General features: G+C 46.6%; 4 protein-coding genes across 11 annotated transcripts in view; 3 read left to right on the top strand and 1 right to left on the bottom strand.

The window, feature by feature from the left end:
• Positions 1-23,124, top strand: part of TLL2 (tolloid like 2) — a 321,269-nt gene that overhangs the window by 119,664 nt on the left and 178,481 nt on the right. The gene's annotated exons all lie outside the window — the stretch shown is intronic.
• Positions 2,827-8,484, top strand: LOC126042941 (zona pellucida sperm-binding protein 4-like). Its single transcript, XM_049810709.1, is given in 12 exon segments — positions 2,827-3,025; positions 3,375-3,496; positions 3,575-3,677; positions 4,243-4,398; positions 4,773-4,960; positions 5,143-5,240; positions 5,578-5,708; positions 5,915-6,104; positions 6,178-6,325; positions 7,684-7,762; positions 8,095-8,211; positions 8,342-8,484. Coding segments are annotated over 12 exon segments (1,674 nt in total).
• Positions 11,561-23,124, bottom strand: part of LOC126042551 (uncharacterized) — a 32,544-nt gene continuing 20,980 nt past the window's right edge. For all 4 annotated transcript variants that reach the window (XM_049809790.1, XM_049809791.1, XM_049809792.1 and 1 more), the window contains exons 4-9: positions 22,489-22,675; positions 21,365-21,513; positions 20,356-20,382; positions 18,731-18,849; positions 14,274-14,393; positions 11,561-13,769 (exon numbers count right to left, since the gene is read on the bottom strand). In XM_049809790.1, coding sequence (XP_049665747.1) covers positions 14,297-14,393; positions 18,731-18,849; positions 20,356-20,382; positions 21,365-21,513; positions 22,489-22,675 — 579 coding nt within the window. In that variant the 3' untranslated portion in view covers positions 11,561-13,769; positions 14,274-14,296. The remainder of the gene's footprint in view (positions 13,770-14,273; positions 14,394-18,730; positions 18,850-20,355; positions 20,383-21,364; positions 21,514-22,488; positions 22,676-23,124) is intronic.
• HELLS (helicase, lymphoid specific) overlaps positions 21,528-23,124 on the top strand; it is a 70,542-nt gene continuing 68,945 nt past the window's right edge. For 3 of the 5 annotated variants that reach the window (XM_049809784.1, XM_049809783.1, XM_049809782.1), the window contains exon 1: positions 21,532-21,655. Coding sequence is in view for 1 of the 5 variants with exons in the window: in XM_049809780.1 (XP_049665737.1) it covers positions 21,624-21,655 (32 nt within the window). In the remaining 4 variants the exon portion in view is untranslated. Of the gene's footprint in view, positions 21,656-23,124 lie in introns of all 5 variants that reach the window. The other 2 variants (XM_049809780.1, XM_049809786.1) reach the window with 2 other exon arrangements.

Raw genomic sequence — 23,124 nt, 5'->3', positions numbered from 1 at the left:
TGTGGGAAACCATGGGCCTTTTCATGTAACAGTAATGTCCAAGGTTTTTCTGAGTACTCACTTCTGTTTGCAGATGCTACGAGGAGGCAGGGCTGGTCTGTCCTCTCCATCCATGTGGAAGTCCAGGAAGGCCAGGCTGAAATCCCCTCCTCTCCATCTTCCCCAGGAACTTTGGTTTTAAGTTCATTGGAGGCATGTATTAGGGATATTAAAAGAAAAGGCTACTAGTGTTGTAGCTTTGCTTCTTTTTTTCTAAAATAAAGCACAAGCTTGAAGAAAATCTGTCATCATTGTGTAGAATCTCCTGCAGGCTTGCTGCCTGCACCTTCTCTTTTTGGACCTTGGTTCACAAGATGGCACTGCTAAATGCCACTCCTGCCCACTGTGCAGCCAGCACTCCTCATCCCTGGGATGCTTGGTGCAGATATCGCTGCTGTCTGAAAATGCCATTCAGCTTCTGTGGAGGCATGTTTTCACTGAGTCACTCCTCCGTGCACTGCCATTTTGTACCATGTATGGTGCAGGGTACAGACCAGACACACATCTATCTCGTTGGAGGCAGTCCCACAATGTGCAGGGCATTTTGTACTCCTCTTCCCAGCACTTCTTGGTGGTGTTGTTTAATATCTCCTTTTCTTCCCACAGGTCTCGAGAGCTTTCTACAGCCAGGGCAACTCCTACACTGCCACTACGTCTGCCCCAGTGTCCCAGGCTCAAAATTGTTAGGAGGCGAGGAATTTCCACATTTGCAACCAAGAGAGACCTGCCTGTTTCCTCTCAGCCAGGCTGCTTTCCACTGCCTATAACAACTTCTTCCAACCAAGCATTTCATTTCCATGAATTTCAGGCTCATTTCACTTGCCTCCCATCTCTACACCATTCAACATGGCTGTCAAGCGTGTGTGTAGAAGTTAGGACCTGAAACCATTCTCAGCACTGGTATTGCTTGGAGGATCTACAGCACTCCCAGTGTTGTTTCACATAGAGTTATTCTTCAAGCATGTGTAGATATTTTTCCTGTCAGCATAAACAAAGTATTGGTGAGTTAAAGTGTAATGAAAACTATCTCTCTGTAGCTCCAAAGTACTTTTTAAATTTGTTATTGTTTACCCAATTATCAGCAGGTAACACAGTCAAATGAAGCATTCAGTAGTCACACAGTGGCTGTGAATTTGGGGCAAGCTGTCTTGGCACAACACTCAGCTTCTACAGAGATGAGGCCTCCCTCCCTGCTAAAGTCCAAATGTTTTCCCCAGATGCCTCTCCAACGTGGCTGCCCAGTGCCCTGGCAGGCACTGGGATGAGCAGATTTTGTTTCTAAGCACTGCTCAAACAGCAGCCACGCAGGCAGCCTGTCAAGGTCCATTTGTTTCAGTCCCTGCTGTGCAGAGCAGCTGGAAAGGTCTTGTACTTTGTGGAACAGCCCTCCTGGCTCGTGCATGAAATAAGCAGTGTGCAGGGTAGGCACAGTGACGTTCTTCACCCATCTGGCTGGCTGGGATCACAGCAAGAGGAAAGATGGGCTGTGGGCTAAGGTGGAAGAGCAGACGAAATGCCTCCCTTGGACTCCGCTACTACCCATGCCTGTTGATGAGGGCTGGCTGGCGAGCACGATGCTTGCTGCATGGTGCTGTGCAGATGTTTGGGAGCTGGAGGGTCTGCTGAGAGCAGAAGTGTGGGTGGTCACCGATGGAAGTGCATTATTAAGGGTCAAGATTAGAAATCCTACTCATCTAACCCACACATCATGCTGGGATATGTGTGATGATCTAGTCCCAAAGAAATAAGCAGATTACAAAAGAACATGATGGCACAGGCTACGCCAGTGCTCCCGCTGCAAAAAGTAGAGCACAAAAAGGCATGCACAAACTATGTGTGCATCACCTCTGCAACAGTGTAAAGACATTCACACCTCCCTTGCATGAATGCAGAAACATCTATGTGGAAAGATAGACAATAAGGCTTTTACTCGGTGTGGGTGCTGTAGCCTGAGGTGCAGCTAGGGAGAAGGCTCTACATGAGACACATTGCAGTTACAGGCAGGCAATGGGTGCTGGCAGGCAGAGCTTTCTCTGGGATCACAGAGGCTCCCCTTCCCTGTGTTTCAGGCCCATCTTAGGGGCCCATCTGTCAGCTTTTGGGGGTGGGAGTCCCACAGAGCATATGGTCCTGCCACCTGGCAGCCAGGCCTGGAACAGTCCTGCAGCTATCCCCACACAACCACACTGCAAACGGGGCTGTAGTCCACAGCCAGGAGTGTTTGAGGGGAATCACCTCCTTTTAGGTGTGCAAAGCCTCCTGAGCTCCACAGTTTTCCACAGATTTCATGTGGAGGGCTATTCCTGTGCTTATATGTTGGCTCCCTGTGTCTGGCATTTGACGTAGTGGCACCTTTAAAAGAGCATTGTCACTCAGCTGCTTGTACTCATGATGTGTAATGAGTAATTAGAGCAGCAGTAGGGTACATGGGGAAAAGCAGGAGGATGTCCTGGATGGGTCAGCAGTGGAAAGAACTCAGGGTGAGAAAAAAGGGTTTGAAGACACTCCTGGGGCTCTATAGTAAATTGCACAGATGAGTTCCTCTCAGCTTAGGGATATGAATATAGGCCTATATCTCGAAATAAGCACAGCTCCTGCCCTGTGGTTTTCTTCAAAGGGTGCAAGCAGACTGTGATGGGTTCAGGGCCAGGTGAGGGCAATAGAAGGCGTTAAACTGCTGGGCTGGGTCCACCTGGACACTTCAGGAATTTCTGATCCAGCTGGCTCCACAGTTTAAAAGGGCTAGGCTAAGAACAGCTGCTTTATGGTCCTTAGTAAGAGAGTGGGATGGGTGTCACAGGACAGCCTAGGACTACATTTGGAGCTATGCTCTTCTAGGGGTTTCTTGGTCCCTTTGCTTTTGTTGTGAGGGCTCAGGGAAGTGTTTTTTCTGATCCCACCCTGCTGGCTTGTGGCCAGGAAAGCCTGCAGCTCACCTTACCTCTAGGCTGGGAAGGGAATGGTTCCTTTGTGCTGACTACTTGGGGTAAGTGAGGGTGGTGTCAAGAGGCTTTCTTACTGCTGTATCTTTGCACAGTGCAGAGGTATGCCTGGAATGAGGAGAAAGGGGCAGGTTTTGATGTGAAGTGCTGTCTAACAGCTTCACAGCATCTTGTGTAACCAGGGGGCTGTTTATATCACCCAACACTCAAGGGTTTTGGTGGAGTGCTCTGCCTGGATCTAGATGGTCTTGGCTGTTGGGTTCTGTCCCACGCCCCTGCTGGCCCAGACCCTGATACTGGCTAGGGCCTTGTTTCCTACAGAAAGGTAGTATTGTAGTGGACCCCATCTTCAATGTGGGATATTGAAGCTCCTGCTGCTGTCTCCTTCCCTAGATACTGAGGGGAAAGCCCATGCCCTGCAGAATGACTCTGACTGTGGGCTTTTGGTATCTGGGACTCCAGATGGCTCCAGGAAAGTATCAGTCTCCTATGCTGGCTGTTACATCTTTGAATGGGTGAGTGACCTTGGGGGTTCTGCTGGGAGTGTGGCTGCTGCTGCTCTGGCTGCCCTGACTGGTGTGGCTCTCCCCCAGGATGGCAATTACTTCATACTGGTTGGGCTTGAAGGAACAGATGCTGCTGGACAAAAGGCTCTTCATGAAGAAAAGCTGCTCAGGTGCCCTGTGGACCTTCCTGGTAAGACTCTGACAGCTCCTTGGGAAAACCTGCTTGTATCTTGTGGTGATGACTGCCCTTCCTTTAGGATGACTGTTCCTAGTCAGTCTGGGGGCTGGGAAGGGGGACTTACTGCTGTGCAGAAGACTCCCTGGAGAAGGGTTTGGACACAGGAGCCACCAACTTGCTGTGGACTTGTAACTCCTTTGTAGGGTCAGCAGGTGAATGTTCCTTGTGTCTCCTAGACATATTCTGACTGCATGAGTCCCTGCAAGTTCAGGGATTGAGCCAGAAACTAGGTACAATGATTTTCCTGACTACCACAGTTGAACCAGAACACTTATCTTGACAGATCCCATGCAGTCCAGTCTCCTGTACGTGGCTTCAGGGGGAGTCTGTTCCAGGGAAATGCAGGTCTCTTCTGAGCAGGCTTCCATGCCAGCTCCAGGCCATGTATTTGACTGTCATCTAAGTCTAACTTCCCTTAATTTGTATGCAGACTCACCAGGACACCTTCCACTAGTATCCTCCATCTTTGTCCCCCTGCTCTTGTGCTTTAGCTGCAAACTCCTGCTGTTTCTTCCAGCCCTGGATGCTCCAAGCAGTAGTGTCTGTTCTGCCGTCCTCAGTCAAGACCGGCTGCTGTGTGCTTCCTTGCCTATCCGCCAGGGAGACTGTGAAGTGCGAGGCTGCTGCTATGACCCTAGGGACAGGGTGAAGCCTTGTTACTTTGGTAACACAGGTAAGCATGAGCAACTGTCCTCCCCTCCTCCTAGAGGAGCTGCAAACTGGGATTTCTCACTTCCCTGGCAGAGCAGGATTGGTGTGTACCAGTTCTTCAGGTGGCTTATGGCTATTTTTTTGGCTGTTAAGAATACTCTGTCCCATTGAAGTGTCCAGGCCATTCATATATATAGCAACAGACCTGGGTTTATGGCTAGAATCAGTGTTGTTAGAGCTGCTTGCACTTGTCTTGCTGCGCTTGGCACTTGCTTTGCAGGTTACAGGCAGGGAGAACTTGCAGAACTTGCTGACCTTGTCTTTGCTGTGATGTTCAAGCCTCCTTTCCATCCCTTTTCTCCCTGAGCTCAAGACTGATTATATCTTTTCCTCTAGTTACAGCTCATTGCACACCAGATGGCCAGTTTTCTATTGCTGTCTCTCGGGATGTGACCCTGCCACCCATTATCCTGGACTCTGTGCAACTGACCAGTGGACACGGTACTGGCTGTGTCCCTGTCATGAAAAACAATGCCTTTGTTGTGTACCAGTTCCCACTCTCTGCCTGTGGCACCACTTTTCAGGTAAGATCTGCAGCTGTCACTAGGCTGGACTAGCAGGAGCTTGCAGACCTGGAACAACCTGACATGGCTTTGACTACTTAATGGGCACCCTACAGACTTCCAGAGGCCAAATGCTGTTCTCTAGCATGGCATTAATCCAGCTTGACTTTACTGCAGCAACAGTGCCTGGTCTGTCATTCCAGGTGACTGGAGACCAGGCCATATATGAGAATGAGTTGGTGGCATCCAGGGATGTGAAGACTGGGAGCCTTGGCTCTGTCACTAGGGTTAGCACTTTCAGGTAATACCCTGGGGCTGATATTGCTGGGTGCCACTGTGTTCAACGTCACTAGAAAAATTCCTGCTTGTCACAAGCTCTGAATTCCCTACAGGGCACTGGAGTATGCTAGGGACTGGTATTTCTCTAGTTAGTGAGAATAAAGCTGGTGCTGATCAGTGACACTCTGCAGACTCGAATCTGAACTCTGAAGAGAATTCCAAGTATTTGTTAAAAGGAAGTGTTGGAGGAAAGATTGGGGATATGACTAACTAAAGCAGATATTACATTGCCGTCTTGGAGAAAGGTCACTCTATCGACTTTCTTATCTGTTTGATTTGGGGTTTTCCTGTCCCACCAGGTTACATGTCCGCTGTAGTTACTCCATCACTGGGAGCTTCATTCCCTTGAGTGTTCAGGTCTTCACATTGCCACCACTCCCTGCTGTGTCCCAGCCAGGTCCTCTGTCCTTGGAGCTGCATATTGCCTCAGGTATGAGAGGTTTGCAGGACTTGCTCAAGCCTCTTGGTGCAGGGCTCTGGTCTCTGCTGAGTAGTAAGGGAGTATTGATGGGTGAACCTGGCACTGCTGCTTCCCTGCCATGGTGGGAACTTACATGGCTATAAAAGATGCTCTCAGGTTGCCCTCTTCTGTTTTGTTCCTGCTCTAAAATGGCTCTTGGATTTCTTCTGTCCCAGATGGAAGCTATACTTCCTACTATACTGACAGTGACTATCCTGTTGTGAAGACTCTGAGAGATCCTGTTTATACAGAAGTCAAGACCCTTCAGAGAACAGACACAGACCTAGTTTTGGTCCTGCACCGCTGCTGGGCCACACCAAGTATCAATCCCCAGCAACAGCTGCAGTGGCCTGTTTTGGTGGATGAGTGAGTGACTTGTAAATAGTTTTGGGTCAGGGCAAGACTTGCACTTTTTTCACTGCTGACCTCTCCTTCTCAGGTGCCCTTATGCAGGAGATAACTATCAGACACAGCTGGTGCCTCTGAGTCTTGCCTCAGGACTACTGTTCTTCTCTCATTACCAGCGTTTTACCCTCTACACATTCACCTTTGTGGACTCTATTTCCCAAGAGATGCTCTCTGGGCTGGTAAGATCCTGTGCTGGTTGCCTAGCTTCCTATTGAGGACAAGTTACATGTATGAGCAATAAGAACCACTTCGTAACTATGAGATTCTTGGCTGCCTTGTGGAGGGGAGGGGGCCCAAAGACTAGCAAAATCCCCTCCTGAAACAGAAGGGGAGAGGCTGATGCAAGAAACACTTCTCCCTCCCCTTCCCCGGGACAAATGTGGTAGAGGTAAGATGCATCACTGGAGGGGTGTGGCAGAAAGTGAGACTACTGAAAGGGTAGATCTACTTAAGCAAGTACTAGCTTGCTGCCTAAGCTGTACTCTTGAACTAGCTTAGGGTGTGTGCTCTAACTCTGCTAATCAATATTCTCTAAATTTCTTGGCCAAAATGACTTGGAAATAGCTTTTGGTACTTGGGAAGCATCTGGGCTCTGAAACTCATGTGACTTTACTGCTCAGAAGCTCATGAGGTTCATCATGCCTTGTACTGTTTGCTCAGTGCTCCTGGGATCAATTAATACACAGAACTGGTCCCAGCTGTACCTAGCAGTGGTCACAGTGTTGTGGTGCTTGGACAGCTGTGTCCCAGGTGTCAGGGAGAAGTGCTATAATGCCAAATCTGACCAAGTTTGAAGGTGTATTGTAAAGGTATCAAAGCTGCCTTGCAGTGGGGGCTACAAGGCTGCAGCCTGTATGTGAAGCAAGGCAAAGCAACCTTTCTGCCTTGTCCCTTCTGTAACTGGGTGCATCTGGCTGGCGTGGAGTTAGCTTTCCTCACAGCAGCCCATATGGTGCTGTGGTTTTGGATTTATGGCTAAAACAATGTTGGTAACACACCAATGTTCTAGCCATTTGCTGAATAGTGCTTGCACAGCATCAAGGCTTTTTCTTCTTACTCTGCTGTTTCTCAATGCCAAGTGAGTAGGCATGGGGTAGGCTAGAACCTGGGAGGCATCACAGATGGGACAGCTGACCCAAATTGGCCAAAGACATATTCCATGCTGTATGATGTCATGCTCAGCAATAAGTACTGGAGGATTTTGTCTTCCAATGTAGCTGATGCTCAGACTGGCTGGGCATCAGTCTGCTTGTGGGAGTGGGGTGGGTGAATTGCCTTTGCCTCATTTATGCTTTGGTTTTGTTCTTCCCTTCATCCCTCTTGTTCACTTATCAGACTGCCTTTATCTCTCCAGCCACAGGTTTTCTTGCTTTTGCTCTTTCTTTTCTTTCCCCAACCTGCTGGGCCAGGGTCAGTGGAGTGAGGAAGTGGCTGTATGGGTGCTTAGCTGCTGGCCAGGGTCAATGCACCACGCAGGGATATCACCTGTCTACAGATACTGCCTGAGTGATTCCAGGCTGTGTCCCATTCCTTCTAGGTGTTCCTGCACTGCAGTGCTTCAGTGTGCCACCAGTCTGTACAGGTGTCCTGCACCACCACTTGTCCTGCTAGAGCCAGTAAGTGTCCTAGCCTCCCTGCTTCCCCATCCAAAGGCACAACAGGGGTCTAGCCTCCAAGCTGGGAGGTAGGGGGACATGTAGTCTATGGACTAGTTCCCTTGAGCCAGGGACAGCTTGACAAGGCACTGACAAGTCTTCCTTTCCACTGAGGAAGGGCCCTTGCCCTTATGCCAAAAAGGCAGAGGTCTTCATAGGCTCTTAATTCTCTGACTCACAGGAAAGACTTGGTCTTCACAGCTTCTCATGTGTTGAGAAGCTGACCTGGAAAAAGCTTGCTGACCTTCATGCCTATACACCTTCTCACCTAAAACCTTCATATTGCTCTGTAGGGGGTAAAAGGAGTGCTGAGCATCTTCTTCAGGACAGTGCCTCCCATGTCTCCAGCAAAGGCCCTGTGATTTTCCTCCAGGATGAGCTAAGATGGTACACGGCCAAAGATGGCCGTGGTAAGTGTGCCAGCACAGCCAGGCTGGGGAAGGGGGCTGGTCTAAGTCTTTCCTGCAGAATGACTGAGCCCCTAAGGCATCCCTGTGCCTTACTGGGGGAGTGTTAACTAGGGCACCTCTTCCCTCACAGGAGCAGCTGTGCATGCTGTAGCCCCCTGGGCTCTGGGGTTTGCTGCTCTGGCAACTGGGGCAGCTCTCTGCATGGTGCTTGTGGCTGCTGTGCTGTGGCAAAGGAAGGTGCCTGTAATGCATGAAATCAATGTATTGCAATAAAGTGGCTTTCAAACCCACTTGGTCTGTGGGGCTCCTTGCTGGCCTAGAGCACATAGGGTTGAACAGGTATGTCTTGGGGACCCTGGCTGTGAGCCTTTGTTTCAAGGCAAAAATTATCCTGATGGCTGTGAGAGCGCTTTCCAAATGCTGTTTCTCTGAATCCATCTCACTCTGTGGCTATCACTGTGCTCTGGTATTAGTGTTAACTGTCTACTGCTGTCAAGAGGGAGCCCTTGTCAGGGCCTGGGCTGCTGGGAAGCTGCACACCAAGACAGGAGCGATGCTGGGTGGTGTCTGCATTTCTGTCAGTGGCTAAGGTGGCCTTCAAAAGTACTACCTTGGCTCCTCAAACACTGAGTAGAAGTGCGGCAAAACTAATTTAAAAGAAAATCCTGCAGTTGCTTCTCCTTTGGGGCTGCAGAGCTGGTATTTGACTGTGCAGGGGAGCTGGGAATTGCCCACTTGCCCCTGAGCTCACTAGGTAAGCCAGGGCTGTGCTTATGTGGCAGGACTTAGAGGCAGGTATGGCAAAGCACTACACAAATGGGCTGCCTTAATGATGCTGTACATGAACCTACCTCTCTTGCTCTGGAAACAAAAAAGGGCAGGTGGAATTTTTTTCTGGAGGATGAGAACAGGGGAAACTTCATTCCAACTGGAAAAAAAATCAAAGGGCCTATGTGGTTTGAACTTCAAGAAAAAAATCAAACTTGATTTAAAGATTAATCTTAAACCTTCATGTGAGAGTAGACAGGAGTCTTCAAAGCTCTTGGATTAAAGCTAATTTGATACAACTGTTGGCATAACACTGCTATGGCTGTGCTTTTTTGAGATGAGAAATAAAACTTGCTGTTCTGAGCATCAGCAGCATCTTGGTGTGGCATGGTCAGTCACAGCAGCTGAGCAGGATCATTCTCAGCTTCCTGAGGTCCTGGGCAAAAACAGTCCAGCAAACCACTCCTGATGGTGGAGGGGGAAAGGGGCTCCACCCCCTCTTCCTGCCCAGGTTGGGGGAGGTCTGGTGCTTGCACTCACACGAAGATCCCCTTATTGCTGATGGGGTAGTCCTTGAGCAAGTATGCTTGAGGGGAAGTAAAAATATATTTTTCTCTTGCCCTGACTTGATTAGAAATTTCCCTGTAACAGGGGAGTAGTCTTAATCATAGTGCTTAGGAGCCTTTAAAGGGGAAGAGCTGCTCTTACATGCATGGAAGCAAAGAACTGAACAGTATCTCACTTGAGGTAGCAAATATTGTTCTATTTACTTGGCTTCTGTCCATACTGTGTGATTTGAAGGTGTTAACAGTTGCTGGGAACTTCTTTTTCATTCCTTTATTACTCCAACAAGAAATTTCAGGGATCATCTTAGAATGTTTTTATTTTTCTAACAGAACTGCCACTTCCAGGATATCCAGTGCTCTTGGTCTTGCCTGCTTTTAAAATCTAATCGGAAGAAGAGAAGATAAGACTCTTCCAAGTTGTATGGTGGGAGAGTGAAGGAGATCACAGGCTGGAGAAATCATCAGCTGGAGATAGGTCGAACAGCCTCCTTCTTTAGGGAGTGCCTCTGGCAACTATATGTCCTTGTTGCAGGTGGAGCCCTGTCTGGGAAAGCAGAGTGTAAACTCAATGTGCCTTATAACAAGTCTTTAGCAGCTGTCTGTAATGTTAATTAACCGGGCAATTAGAGGAGTAATTTAGACCACACCTTTTAAGTACACTCGGCAGGGTGCTCTGGCACTGCTCTTAACTATGTGTGCCAGCCAAGATCTAAACACCTTCCTGGCTGCTGCTGGAGTCTTCCCATGCCTCATTAAGGCAGACAAAGATATTTGCGTAGAGAGCTTAGATGTCTGTGTGGAGGCTGAAGGGACTGGGGAGGAAAGTCCCTGCCCAGTTGCTCCCTGCTGCCCTCCATGGCGTTGCTGAACCGTTCCAAAGTGGTAGGGAGCTCTGGGCATGTAGTCTCTGGGGCTCAGGTAGATTCTCCTGCAGGGACAGTCCCTTCTGGTGCAGAGCTGGATCTTGCTGTCATGGATCTGCTGCTTAGTGTAGGGCACATGCAGTGCTAAGTGGAGGTGGGTGGGCAGAGAAATGAACTTACTTCCCTTATCCACTCAGTAGGAAGCCTTGTGTGCTTAAGGCTTGCTATTTGGTCCGTAGCAGGAGGGGAAGGGCAGCAGCTGTGGGAAGCACAGGGTGAAAGCTAGGCAACACAGAGGTTTCCTCTTCTGGTGTGCTGTACCCCTCTTCCTAGCCCGTTTTCCACTGGGGTGCTTAGTGGCTTTCATTGCTGCTTTGTTTTACAATTTTCTCTTCTGCAAAAGTATATTCTTTCCCTTCTACCTTCACAAGTGGATTTCTGGCTTTTTTTTTCTTTTCTTTTCTTTTTTTTTTTTTTTTTTTCCCCCTAGGCCTCTACTTTCTTTAGTTGGGTCTCATTGACTTTTCTCCTTTACTTTCTTTTGAGTAACTGCATGTGACTTCTTGTGTCAGCAACCTCTTTAGCTTCACTCCATACTGCCTGGTTATACAAGCTGAACTAAAGGTGTTGTGGGTTGCTGTAGGCTTTGGCTTAGACTCCTGCAGATGAAGGAAAGCTGCTTTGCCCAGGAGGGTGCTGTAGGCTGTGAACAAAGGAGAAGTTGAGGAAAAGCAGCCCTGAGCACCTGTCAGTGGAGGCTGCTGTGTGGTGCTGCTAATGAATCTAGATACTCAGAAAGAAACCCGAATGCTGAACATCAGCATGTTTTGTCCCCGGTGCCTTCACTCTTTCCTGTGGAAGTGGTGTGTGCTGCCCTGCTATGTCTGCCCACTCTGTGGTTTTGGAAGCAGAGCCCAGCAACAGCACCTAATACAGGACTGCTCAAAATGAACATCCATGCTTGGCTGTATCTGAACTTTCCAAAGGCTCTTTGCTCTCTGGATCTTTTAGAACAACACCAGCCTCAAAAGAACAAAAGCTTGCAGGTAAACAATTCCTTTCTTAACCAGCTATGCTCCCCTGAAACCTTAAATGTGTGGTCGTTGCTATACTACAACCCGGGTGTTCATTAATAAAGTACCTGAAAACAAGTATCATAATAGTGATGTTTTTATTACATTTCTTAAGCTAGTATTACAAAGTATCCTGGAGTGGAGAACTATACAGTATCTTACATGTTATAAATATATTTATTTCTGAAAATACATGAATATATTTCATATAATGCTGTAATAAAAAAAGAGTGCTAGTTCATTTAAAAAAAAAAAAAAAACAAAACAAAACAAAACAACAAAACCAACCACAACCTATACTGTGAATGGAGGTGGTGGGGAATACCAGTTCATGATGCTATCTATGTCTTAAAACACTTTAAATTCACTTTGCACTGATTCACATTCCTTACAGTCTCTGTAAAGCTGGAATAATAATGGAGGGTGTAAGTTAATGCAGGATTTTAGTCCCCTGTATTTATGGAGATTATACAGACTATTCACAGAATAATCAAGTTATAAATCTTTCTAGCTTTGGATGAAGCTAGCAAGATATACAGTGAATAACCAACTCCTGCAGCAGCAGCTACAACTGAAACGTTAAACATAACACCTACTTTATGGTGCTAACTTTGAGTCAGCACAGACTTTTTTTTTTTCTTTTTTTTTTTTTTTATTGGCGTTTGGCTGTTAGGGTTTTTTGGAGAGGCTAAGTAACAACCCTTCTGAGTACTTGGAGAACCAGACCTGGGCTGCTGCTTTGACTCACCGCTGCAAACTATAGCTGCCCTGGGAGAGCTTGGCTGGGGTACTTGGAATCTCAGACGAGATCCTGCTCTCCTTTTGAGGACTCCAAGGGCTCTAGCAGATCTGGGTGAGCAAGGAGGAAGCATCTGTTACTGAAAGGCTAAACCTGCTGAAGTTGATCCATTCCTGCCAGCTTCTGAAATCTTGTTTCCCAGGCAATTTAGGTTTAGGGAGGGACTTTTAAACAGCAATTACTTGACTTGCAATTATATTGTAATTTAGGGGGTAGAATAATCTTTTAACAAGAGGCAATGTTGATTTAAATAAATCTTTACTCCATGTGCATTAATTATTGTGCTAGTACCAATATAAGAGCTGGTGTGCAGAGACCACTGCAACCATGGGATCTTCAGAAGCATGTGCTGCCTGTCCCTTGAGTCTGGAATTAGCAGACACGTGGCAGTAAGTCAGCCACCAAACGTGGCCATAGTGTTACATGGTTGTTAATGAGGCCCAGAAGAGCGGCAGCTTATAAGGGATGTATGTATTTGAATAACTCTTCCTTGCAGCTCTGTTCTCCCTCTTGCCTTTTCCCAGCAGAGAGTACAGGCTGAGGCATACATATAGCAGCATGACTACCCCATCTACAGCCTTGGGCCCCCACCTGCACAGTCAAAGGACTTAAACTGCAACTTAAAAGTAGGAATTCAAGCCTGGTTCTGCCCCTGAGTGATAGTATAAGAGCTGGGCTGCCTGGTGAAGCTGAGGTGCCTTGGATGCACCTTCTAGTTGCTTGAAAGGCTGATTCCTGCAGTGCCCCTCATTCTGGTCTCTGCAGTGAGCCTGCATGATGCCAACTTCTGTGTAGGGTAGCGCTGGAATTGAGGGGCCTCTGCCAAAGGAGCAGGCCTAAAGGATTAGAACCTTATGGTGGATTCAGGAATGGCCTCATAAGGAAGTCTTGGCTCTGCAGACTTGGTTTTCCCAATGGATTCCAGTAAAATGGCACAGCTGGCCCAATGCTGCTCTGAAGGGAGGAGCTGTGTTGAGGACAAGCAGAGACTGCAACTCAAACGCCCCCCCCCCGGAACGAGGGAGGGAGGAGACTGTCCTTCCAACAGCCACTTCTGTCACTAGGCAAGGAGTTCCTGGCACTCTTCTAGATGCTGCTGTGTGCTATAAAGCTTATTTCAGCTGCAGAAGGTCCCCAGAAAGCAATGATAACTTAAAAGCTTCAATGTTTCGGGCAATTCTGTTCGTAACCCAAAGAGGAGGAATAATTTCCAAATCTTATTTAAAAGTCTCTTGGTTATGTTGCCAAGATGCTAACAGCAGTTTTCATCTGTAGCTTGACTTTTGTACGTATACTTCAGATTCAGGAGTGAAGCAGTATGTAGCTGAGCGTGTATCTGTCCGCAGACCCTTCTCAACCTCCCCCTTCCCTCTTTCCCTTCCAATGCTCAAATCAGAGTTGCTCTGTTGACAACTCTAGGATGCCAGTTGCACGAAGTAACCCCGGGGTTCTTGGTTTTTGTGTCCATTGGTGTTGCCACTTTGCCTTCCTGAAACAGAAACATGCAGTGAATGTGAGAGATTAGAAAGGGTTTCTCTGCGCTTAACCCATGGGCTGAGTTGGGAAGGTGGAAGATGAGGCTGAGCCTGGTTCTCTTTTAGTCTTGATTATGGGCAGATTGTCTCTTTCCCAAGACGTCTGGTTGGCTTATTATTTGGGAGTCTTTTGATTGATGGCAGAAAAATGAATTTGCTGCTGTACTTTTTGTAAAAAGGCTGCATGATGTAGCCTATATGACTACAAAGGTGTTTAAATTGTGGGGTTTTTTGTTTTATTTTGTTTTTTTAAGAAAAAGCAGGGGGACTGTTAAAATGAAGGTGTATGGGCTAGTCCTTAGCTGGCATAAATCCATACAAAATTCTGACCTGTTCCTGTCTTTGCATGTTGGATCATGTCTGGATGAAGGAACAGGACTGTCCCATTTTTGTGCTGAGAAGAGTTAAATAAAAAAAAACAACCCAAAAAGAAACATATGCTGCTTTACTTATTTTACCTTGTTCCATTTGACTGGGGTTATCAGAAAGGCCATATGTTTTCATTCGTTGTATTTTGCCCCAGAACAATCATGGAGTTCCTCTCAGTTTTCTTCAGCTCCGAAGATATAATATCTGGCCTTAACAAATGGAAAAATACAATTAAATCTAACAGTGGTCAGAACTCATGGCTGTGTTTTTAGCATTAATATGCTGTGCATATGTGCCCAACATCCAAGCTGCACCCAAAGCAGCTTCCCCCTCTCCAGTTTGAAATTCCAAAACAGATGTTCTCCAAATATTTGTGGCAGCATCCAAGAAAAGACAGCTACAAAATGCAGCACTTGGCATGGAGTCGTAATGGATGGCCACAAACATAATTTTGTTGAGAGCAACCAGTATTTTCTGCCTGGCTGGAAGCGAGGGGGGGAGATTGGTGGGTGAATGTCACAGGGAAATTAAAAATTCTGGCCTGAAGTACTAAGTAGGAAATGAGATGTTTTGAAGAACAACACTAAGCTAGCTGCTGTGGACTGTCTCCAACTTAATTTTTTGTTGGTTATTTATTACATACAATTGAAATAAGTGTAATGCATCCTGTTTGGTTGTAATGGCTTAGTTAGCTCAGGCCTCCAGGACTTATGAAAGACAAACCTTTTGGAACACTTTTTAAAAATAGCTGCTGTTTAAGAAAGAAAAGCTGTAGGTTTGGGATTTTTAATGCAATATTTCAAAGCTATTTACAGAAAATAAATAGCTATTTATTTCAAATAATAATAATGTTATACTTTAAGTCTTTGGCTGCTTCTCAACCCTGAGCACAGAGATCTCCCTTGGTAGTAATTTCCCATGTCAAAAGCAGTGTTCAGACCTGGGTCTGAGGCTTTAGGGCCCTTTTCAGCCCTCTGCCATACAATACTGAAGATGGGTTTTTTTGTAACGTTAGAACTGCACTTCCTAACTTACTTGACCCTAACCACAAAGTAGTCATCATACAGCAGTAAGCTTTTGGTGGCTGTCAGACTGAAACTAGCATCCTTACCATGAAAGATACTGTAATTTGAGGTTAGCTCATTCCCACACAGCTGCATTAAAGCTGCAGCTCCCATAGATACACAGGTGGGTGTGTCTGTAGAGGAATGCCAGGCTGGCATTGCCCAGACCTTCCAAAATTAGATCCTGCCCTGGAAAGAGGTTGGGGATAGCATCAGAAAAACTCCTGAGCACAATTGCTTTCACTGAGATAGCTGGCTCTGGACCTCTGCCAGGACTGGAACAACTGCTGGGCCAATCTGCTTCTGGGCAGCAGTCATGGCAAGTAGTGGGAGACTGCATGTCTTGTCTGTTTGTCCTCAAAGGGAGCTAGGGAAAGTCAGGAAGAATGATACAAAGGTGCTAATGCACAACTCGACCCTGGATTTTTGGGGATCATTTGTAACGCCATTCTAGCCAGACACAACTTCACACATTTTATAATGTCAGATGGAGTGGCAACGTACAGGCAATAAATTGATCAAGGTAGGCTCCTGCAGAATTTGCAGAACAGCTTTCACAGGCCAGGCTTAGATTCTCTCCTCACTGTTCAAAGCGGCATCAGACTGTAATTGTTTAACTAGGGCAAGTATTTGACCATATGATGCTCCACTATCATTTGAGAACAGTTTTCTGTCACTAAACCAGTCAGGATGGAAAGGCAAAAAGTTCTTGTCTTGGGGGTCATCTGAGCTGGAAGTGAGTTCCTTGCTCTTTGTGGAGGGATCATTCTGCAACAATTGGGGGAATAAATCCACTTTTCCTGCCATAGGTCAGATCCAGGTCCATGTGCAGCTTAAGTTCATAACATCATGATCAAGTCATTCATCAGCCTGTTCTGGCCCTTTGCACAAAATAGATGCTGCTTTGCGGGAGTAAAAGTACTAGCAGGAAAAAGAAAATGAAATGAAAACCTGAGCCTGTTTAGAACAATGTATGACAAACCACTGAGTCTTGTGCTAGTATGTTTACCTTGGCAGGCCCCCCCCCTCTCCCGCTGGAAGAACCAAATTCTCTCTCTCTACTATGAGAATTCCTTTGTGAATGTTAAAAAAAAAAGAAAAAAAGACAGTAAAGAAAAACAAAACAACCACCCTGGAGCAGATCATTCATCATAAGCAGACTGGGAGCATGAAAGGGAATTTGCTTTGACCTAGTTACAAAAACAAAAACAGAGAGACTTTCTCTTATTGCCCAAATGACTCAAGTGGGACTGGGTGTCAAAAGCAACAAATCTCTGCTTCCTTCAGAGCTGTATGTTAATACAGGGCACCAGGCTCCAACCTGTTCCAGTTCAAGACCTTGGGAGATGTCTCTGAGCCAAGGAAGCCCCGGTAAGCAAAAGCCAGCCAACTCCATATGCCTGCATGTACAAACAGGACCAGGAGCCAGGACAAACATGTTTCATAAATTGTAACAAAGACAGTGGCTTTAAATGCTGAGAGTATCAGGGCTTCAACATTTGCTTTGCCAAGAGCTGCAGACAAGTGAGACTTTCTTGCTTTACCATTCAGGTGCTGCTGTAGGAAGGCCTGGCCAGCAGCATTTGCAGGGCTGTCACTGATCCACTAAACCTAACTTTTTATTTCAAAGGAGCCTGAGGGCAACTACATATCCAGAATGCCATGGGAGCAAGGTGACCAGCTTTTCCAGGCACCAGTGAAAAGCCCAGTGTCAGTGCATTGCTATTGCAGGGTGGGGAGTAAAAAGAGCAAGAGCAAATACAGCTAGGGCTGGGGAATAAGAGCTAGGAAGCAGGAGAAAAGGAATTGGAAGGAGATAAGGGGCATGAATAGAGGCAAGGGTTTTATGTAGCTATATGGGAGAAGAAAGTTAGTGAAAAAAAAGAGAAGGCCATTCTTCACCAGCTACAGAAAGCAGCCTGGAAAAATCAGTGTACAAAATCCCTGGGGCTGCCCAGTTACAGCCAGGTAAAAAATCGTCCATTTGGCATCTCGCAGTACAGCATTTCCATGACAGTAGTAGTTGTCCAGTATATGTGTGAAAGTAGCAAAAGCTATTTCTGTTAGGAGCTATTGGGCTGGCCCTTCATTGGAAGTACATCAATGTAGTCAGCTGAGGACCTAGCCTGCAATTCTCACACCGGGAGCACCGGTGGTGTCCTCAGTGCTGCAGAGAAAGGGCCAAGCGGGAGGTTGCAGAGACAGGACTTTTCTGAAGCCCAAATAAAGTTCTGGTTCTACTCAGGTTTAGAGGGAAGGTTCAAAAGAGCTGTATTTTTTCCCAGCTGGTTCACTGTCTATTTTAGATGGAACTGTTTGATCTCTTTCTGCTTTGTGTTTCTTTCAGTTTCCCAAACAATAGGAGGAAGCTTGCCTGTTACGTGTGCTTGGGCCCCAACCAAGCTTTTCCCAGCTGGAAAAATCACTCCATGAACTACAGAGGTGTGTTTTTTTTCCAGCTGTAATTACAAGATTCCTAGTTCCCATATGCATTTTGTAAGGTAGGTACAGGCTGTCTAAGGGGAACAATGGGACATTCCTGAGTGCTTTAACAACTGCTGTTTCCCTACCATCACACCCTCTAAAACCTGAGGAGGGCTTAAGCACATCTGAGCTGTTCAGCTCAAGGTTACCAAGACCTCAGCTGAAAAAACACAAGGAGGTGCACAGCCCCATGTAATGCTCCTTGCTTTGGTGAGTAAGATACCCAGGCTCTTCCTGTTACCTGATTATATAAGCAAACACCCCAAATTCACCAGACCAGCTGGGAGGACTTGGCAAGTGCACAGGGAATATCTGTGCAAGGGGTAGCTAGCTGGCAGCACTGTCATCACCTCAGATAGACATGCACCACAGAGTATAGCTCAGAGGCCAGACTGTAACTAGCCTGGTAGACAAACTTGCCCAAGGGACCAGCACAGATCTCTTAACAGAAATGAGTTCTCATGCTTGACCCAAATGTTCAGCTACAGCAACAAGCAGGTCCCAGCCATGAGCACACACACAGCAAACTTCATCTCCCCTTCCTCTGACAGGAAACCTTCCAGCTGATCCTGACTGTCCCATCCCATCACACATCAGATGCAATATGGGTTACTGTTCCACTGATTGAAAGATTTCACACCTTGGTGGATAGAGGAGAGCATTAACCTTGACAGTAATGTTTAGGAGGGAGCAGAAAGAAAAATAATTAGGCTATAGAATGGCTCTGGCTAATTGTCAACATACCCTTGCCCTGTTGGGGATAAGCACCTTCTTTTAGGGACCCTAATGTCTCCATTATTCTCACACAGGTAACATTATCCAGTTGGGATCTCAGAGCACCTGGGCACTAAGGAAGCAAATGGCTGTGCTGGCCAGGTCCACTACGTGCAATGGAGAGAAGGTAAGGAGAGGTCTTCTCTGGCCAGCAACAACCAGAGGTAAATCTCCCACCACCTCCTCCCAACACTAAGTGAAAATCTCCCATAGCTCTGCCTTACCTGTACAACTGTGGACAGGACCTCTTCAGAGCAGCGGAGGACAGCCCCAGCTTGTTCTGGTTCCTCAGCCGTGTCTTCCTCATAAGATCCCTCATTCTCCCCCAAGCATGGCTCTCACCCTAGGGAGAAAAAAGAAACCACAACTTGAAGGACCAGAGGCTAGCTGCTGGCAGACCTCATCTGGCCAACATATGATGCTTTGGGGCACTCCAGGGTGGTAGGAAGAAGGGAGCTGCTTCATTTTGGACAGATAAGAGTCAGGGCCCACAAAAGAATTTTTAACACCCTGCAATGATGCCCAGTGGCCAGGTTGTACCTGTATAGGACACAATGAGACAAGATAGATCAACTGTCAGTAATACCATCCTTTTTGTATTTTATTTAGTAACATTTCTGTATCTAGGACCCTGCTGTTCTGACTTAAAGTTTCAGAGAGTGAGGGCACTTCACTGATGAGTGCTGAGTAGCTGCTTAAAGGCATGTTTCACCTTATTGTTATACTGTACTAAAGGAAAAGATCGGTTTGGTTTCTTACCTACTCACATGCACCCAGGGGGGCCTTTAGAAGAAAAACAACGCAAAAAAGCCACTTGACTCCCTTCTTTCTATTAGGCCAGCTGCATTGGTATCAGCCCTTTTCAAGGTGATGACTTTTGTGGACCATGAATTAGAAGAGATCAAGCCTTTGTTTCCCTGTCTGCAAGCCACAGCTATTGGGCACATACATTTGAAATGCTAATAGAGATTATCAGGAGGTCAGGAAGTCTCATGAGGCCCTCCCTCATGTTTGTTCTCTCTGGGCTGAGCTCATCTGGACTCATGAACTGAAAAGGAGCCACAGATCAAAAAAATCATTATTTTTTGCTACATTGTTTGAAATTTCCTAAAGTAATGGCTGGAAAACCTTCGGAACAGAACAAAAAAGATCATGCCTCAGGACTAGCGTAGTGGGGAGAAACAATTCCCGTTTTGGTGAAGTTCTCAAACCATTGTCACTTTCGGGGCACTGTTCTGCCCTGTCCTGAGGTGCCTTCCCACTGTGCCACCAGCAGAGCCATTACTCCATGAGTTGTGGCCACTAGGGAGCACAACCTGGCGACTGCCCAGCCCCACACACCAGCCCAGGCAGAGCCAATTGCTGTAATTCTTCTTGGGGCTCTGCTAAGTTTTCCTTCAGATGAGGTCATAGGCTTCGCTGAAAACTGCAACACCGGTTTCTGTGCTATTGAGTTAATTGCCCATAAGTGAGACTGTTTATTTATGGAAATATCAAACCTTTGTGTTTGCTACTAGGATTAACGTATGCTATGGAAGGGTTTTGGAGGCCTCAGCAGTTAGTCCCTCATTGTGCTGGTGTTGTTCCAGAAAAGCAATCAGTGCTAATATCACAGAAAGCCTGAGCAGTTGCCTGTTCCTGAAGGCTAGCTAGCTGTTGCCTGCAGTGGGGCTGGGAGGACAATGGACCGCATGCAGTAAGTCATAATACATGTCTGTCTGTTACTTTGATAGTAAACTTCGGGGGTCAGTGAACCTCTTTTGTTCATGTATAATGCTGTGCACTACAGCGGCTTGGACCATGATAATGCAGGTACAATTTAAATATATTGTGCAAAAGCAGTACATACCGAGATGATCTTGCTGACATCCAGACCCTAAAAACAAAAGGCAAATACACTGATAAATAACAAGACAGTGAGACCATTTCACAGTGCTGGGAACAGACTGGGCTCTGTTCTCAGCTCTGCTCTGGAGTCCACCCATAACCTTGGCCAAGTCCTTTATCTCTTTAGGATTCTGTCTCTCCTGTGTGTGATAATCCCTTCTTTCCTCCTCTGCCTCTCTTACTGCAGAAGTTGGCTGGACACAAACCAGAGCACAGAGCACCTTTCAGGATTCAGCCTTGATTTGGTTTCTGAAGTTCATCGAAGTATTTACAACCTATTTGCAACTTTGGGGTGGAAATTTCATGAGACGGTCTTTCCTGTGGGAGACCTACTCCTTCCTCTTTCCTGTCAGCCTGGGAATACTCCTGATTGGAGCCTCTGCCCTGACATTTCAGCACTTCTGATCCCTGCCGGAACCTGAAAGTGCTGAGGCAGCCACAAACAATGGGAAAGAAAGGGAGAGGAGAAGCATTCGTCCTGGCTCCCTTGGATTTCAGCAACATGGTTTCCCTGAAACATGCTTTGGGGACTGGAGCTAATTACACTGATATGCTGCCAGTGGGGTAATAAGTGTTGCCAGCTAAGAACTGACCCACTAAAATTTTTGTATGTGGTAATGAATGTGTGCTTGGTTTAATGTCGCTAGCAGCAGTAGTGAAGATACTTATGACAGAGTTCACATGTTGAGTTACCCGGAGTTAGTGAGGGCTAAAGCCCATGCTGCTGTCTGTAGTGCTCCTCTCCCCTGCAGCAGTACTCTGTGCCTTTCTTGATATAAAGACATAGCCACTGTCTTCGCTTAAGGCTGGGAGCAGAGAGGCACAGAGCACCCTGGCCTTCACTGTCCCAGCCCTATTCAGCAGCAGACAGGCTTGTTCTCCCGGCACCCCACTCTGCTCTACCTGAGTAGAATTTTCCCTGCTTCTCCCACAGGTCCCACTCGGAGTCTGGCTCCAAGCTTATCACTCACCTTTCTTACCACAGGGTCCTTTGACAGAAAAGCCTGTCTCTCAGCCATATTACCAGCTTCTCTGAACTCATTCTCCTTGTTGTTCCTATTGTTTGATGGCTTCCTGAGCCCCGGCTGGCTGTTTCCTGATTCCGGGTATCTCTCTCTTCCTGCAATGAAACACAATGCCTGCTAGGACGGCCTCTGGGCAGTGCTGCCAGCAAACTGCGACTCCAGATGGGATGAGAACCCTAAGGACTTAATGATGGGATGAGCCCCCATGTGTCTTCATGCCACTATAGTGGAAAGAAGGTAAGTGCTCCAGTAAAGTGTCTGACCACGGCAGCACTTTCTAATGGCTTCCTCATGGTCTTATTTCCCTTCCAGGCCTGCTCTGAAACTGCCAGGAAAGAGCATTTCTGAGCCTCAGCACTAGAGATCCCAAAAGCCATTTACACTCTGACTCAATCTTGCTAGGAGGTGTGTTGATGTTCTGCATTGCACCAGGTATTAGAGGCAGGCTGAAGTCCAAGGTTTAGAAATAAACTAATCAGCCTCGCTTAGTGGGCTGGTTCACATCTAACATTGGATCCAGACTTTTCAGCTGGCTTTATCATCAGTAGGCTGAGCTCAGTCTTTCTCAGCCTCCTGGAAAAGTTGGTCTATGGATCCAAGCTTTGCAGCTGGAGCTTATTTCCACTCGGTCTATAGCATAACTCATCCTCCAGGAATGTGTTCTGTGCCTGCTTGAGAGAGTAGGAGACTAACAACAGGCATAAGGGTTTCCATCTTAGATCAAATCCTACCTTGGTTGGGGGGATTTTAAAGCTCCACTAATGGACCCATTCAGGCATGCAAAGTTTCCAAAAGAGAGACCCATTTTCTAACACATTTGTCCTAATCTTTGTAGCCACAGCTGCAAAGTAAAACATCCTGCTTCACACATGTGAAGCAGCAAGTGTTAAAATTGTAGGTGTAGACAAAGCATTTTAAAACACATCTCTCAGAATTCCAGCTAAGGTATAGTTCCACTAACACCTTGCACTGTTCCCATCTGTCTTTCCTAGGCAAAAGGAAGTTGCTGGTCAGCTTACTTCACCAACTGGTGGCAAGCAGTAGGGTGGGTTAGAGTTATTTGAACTCACCATTGCAGCTGCTTAGCTTTTCAGTGTTCGCTCCTATTTCTGGGATGATGGAAAGATCAGAAGGGTTTCCAGTCTGAACCAAGAGGCTGTGAGGTCTGCTCCTCCCAGAAAAAAATGTCTTCATGTCTTGGTATGAGTTGAGGAAGATGCTGGCAGCTCCACAGGAGCAATGCTGCAGAAGGTATTCCTACACCAGACAAAAAGAAAGCATGCAGACTCTTAGGTTGCCACAGCCCAATGTAACCAGGTGGTACGATGGTACAAATTGCAATCATTCCAGCCCAGGAATGCCCAGCCTTGTCCTGAGACCCATCAGAACCCAGACAAATTATTTAATTCTGTAAAAGAGTGAGCAGCCTGAAGTTGGTAATATAGATTTTTCATGGGTTCATTGGTATTTAACTTAAATTGCCTAATATTCAGCATTTTTGGGGTTTGTTTCCCAGAAGGAATTGAATACAAGTTTCTAAACACAGAGCTGCTCAGCTAAGGCATTTATATAAATAAACAGATCTGTTATAACAGTGACTTGCATTTTAAGATAATGTTATTTGTTTTGGCATGTGCACAGACAACAATATCTTGTATTTTTATTGATGGGATACCATAGTTTGCTTGCATGTTACCAGTCAGATT

This window comes from Accipiter gentilis, chromosome 9 (genome assembly GCF_929443795.1).
Source record: "Accipiter gentilis chromosome 9, bAccGen1.1, whole genome shotgun sequence".
NCBI classification, from domain to species: domain Eukaryota; kingdom Metazoa; phylum Chordata; class Aves; order Accipitriformes; family Accipitridae; genus Astur; species Astur gentilis.
This window is presented reverse-complemented; position numbering and strand designations above follow the sequence as displayed.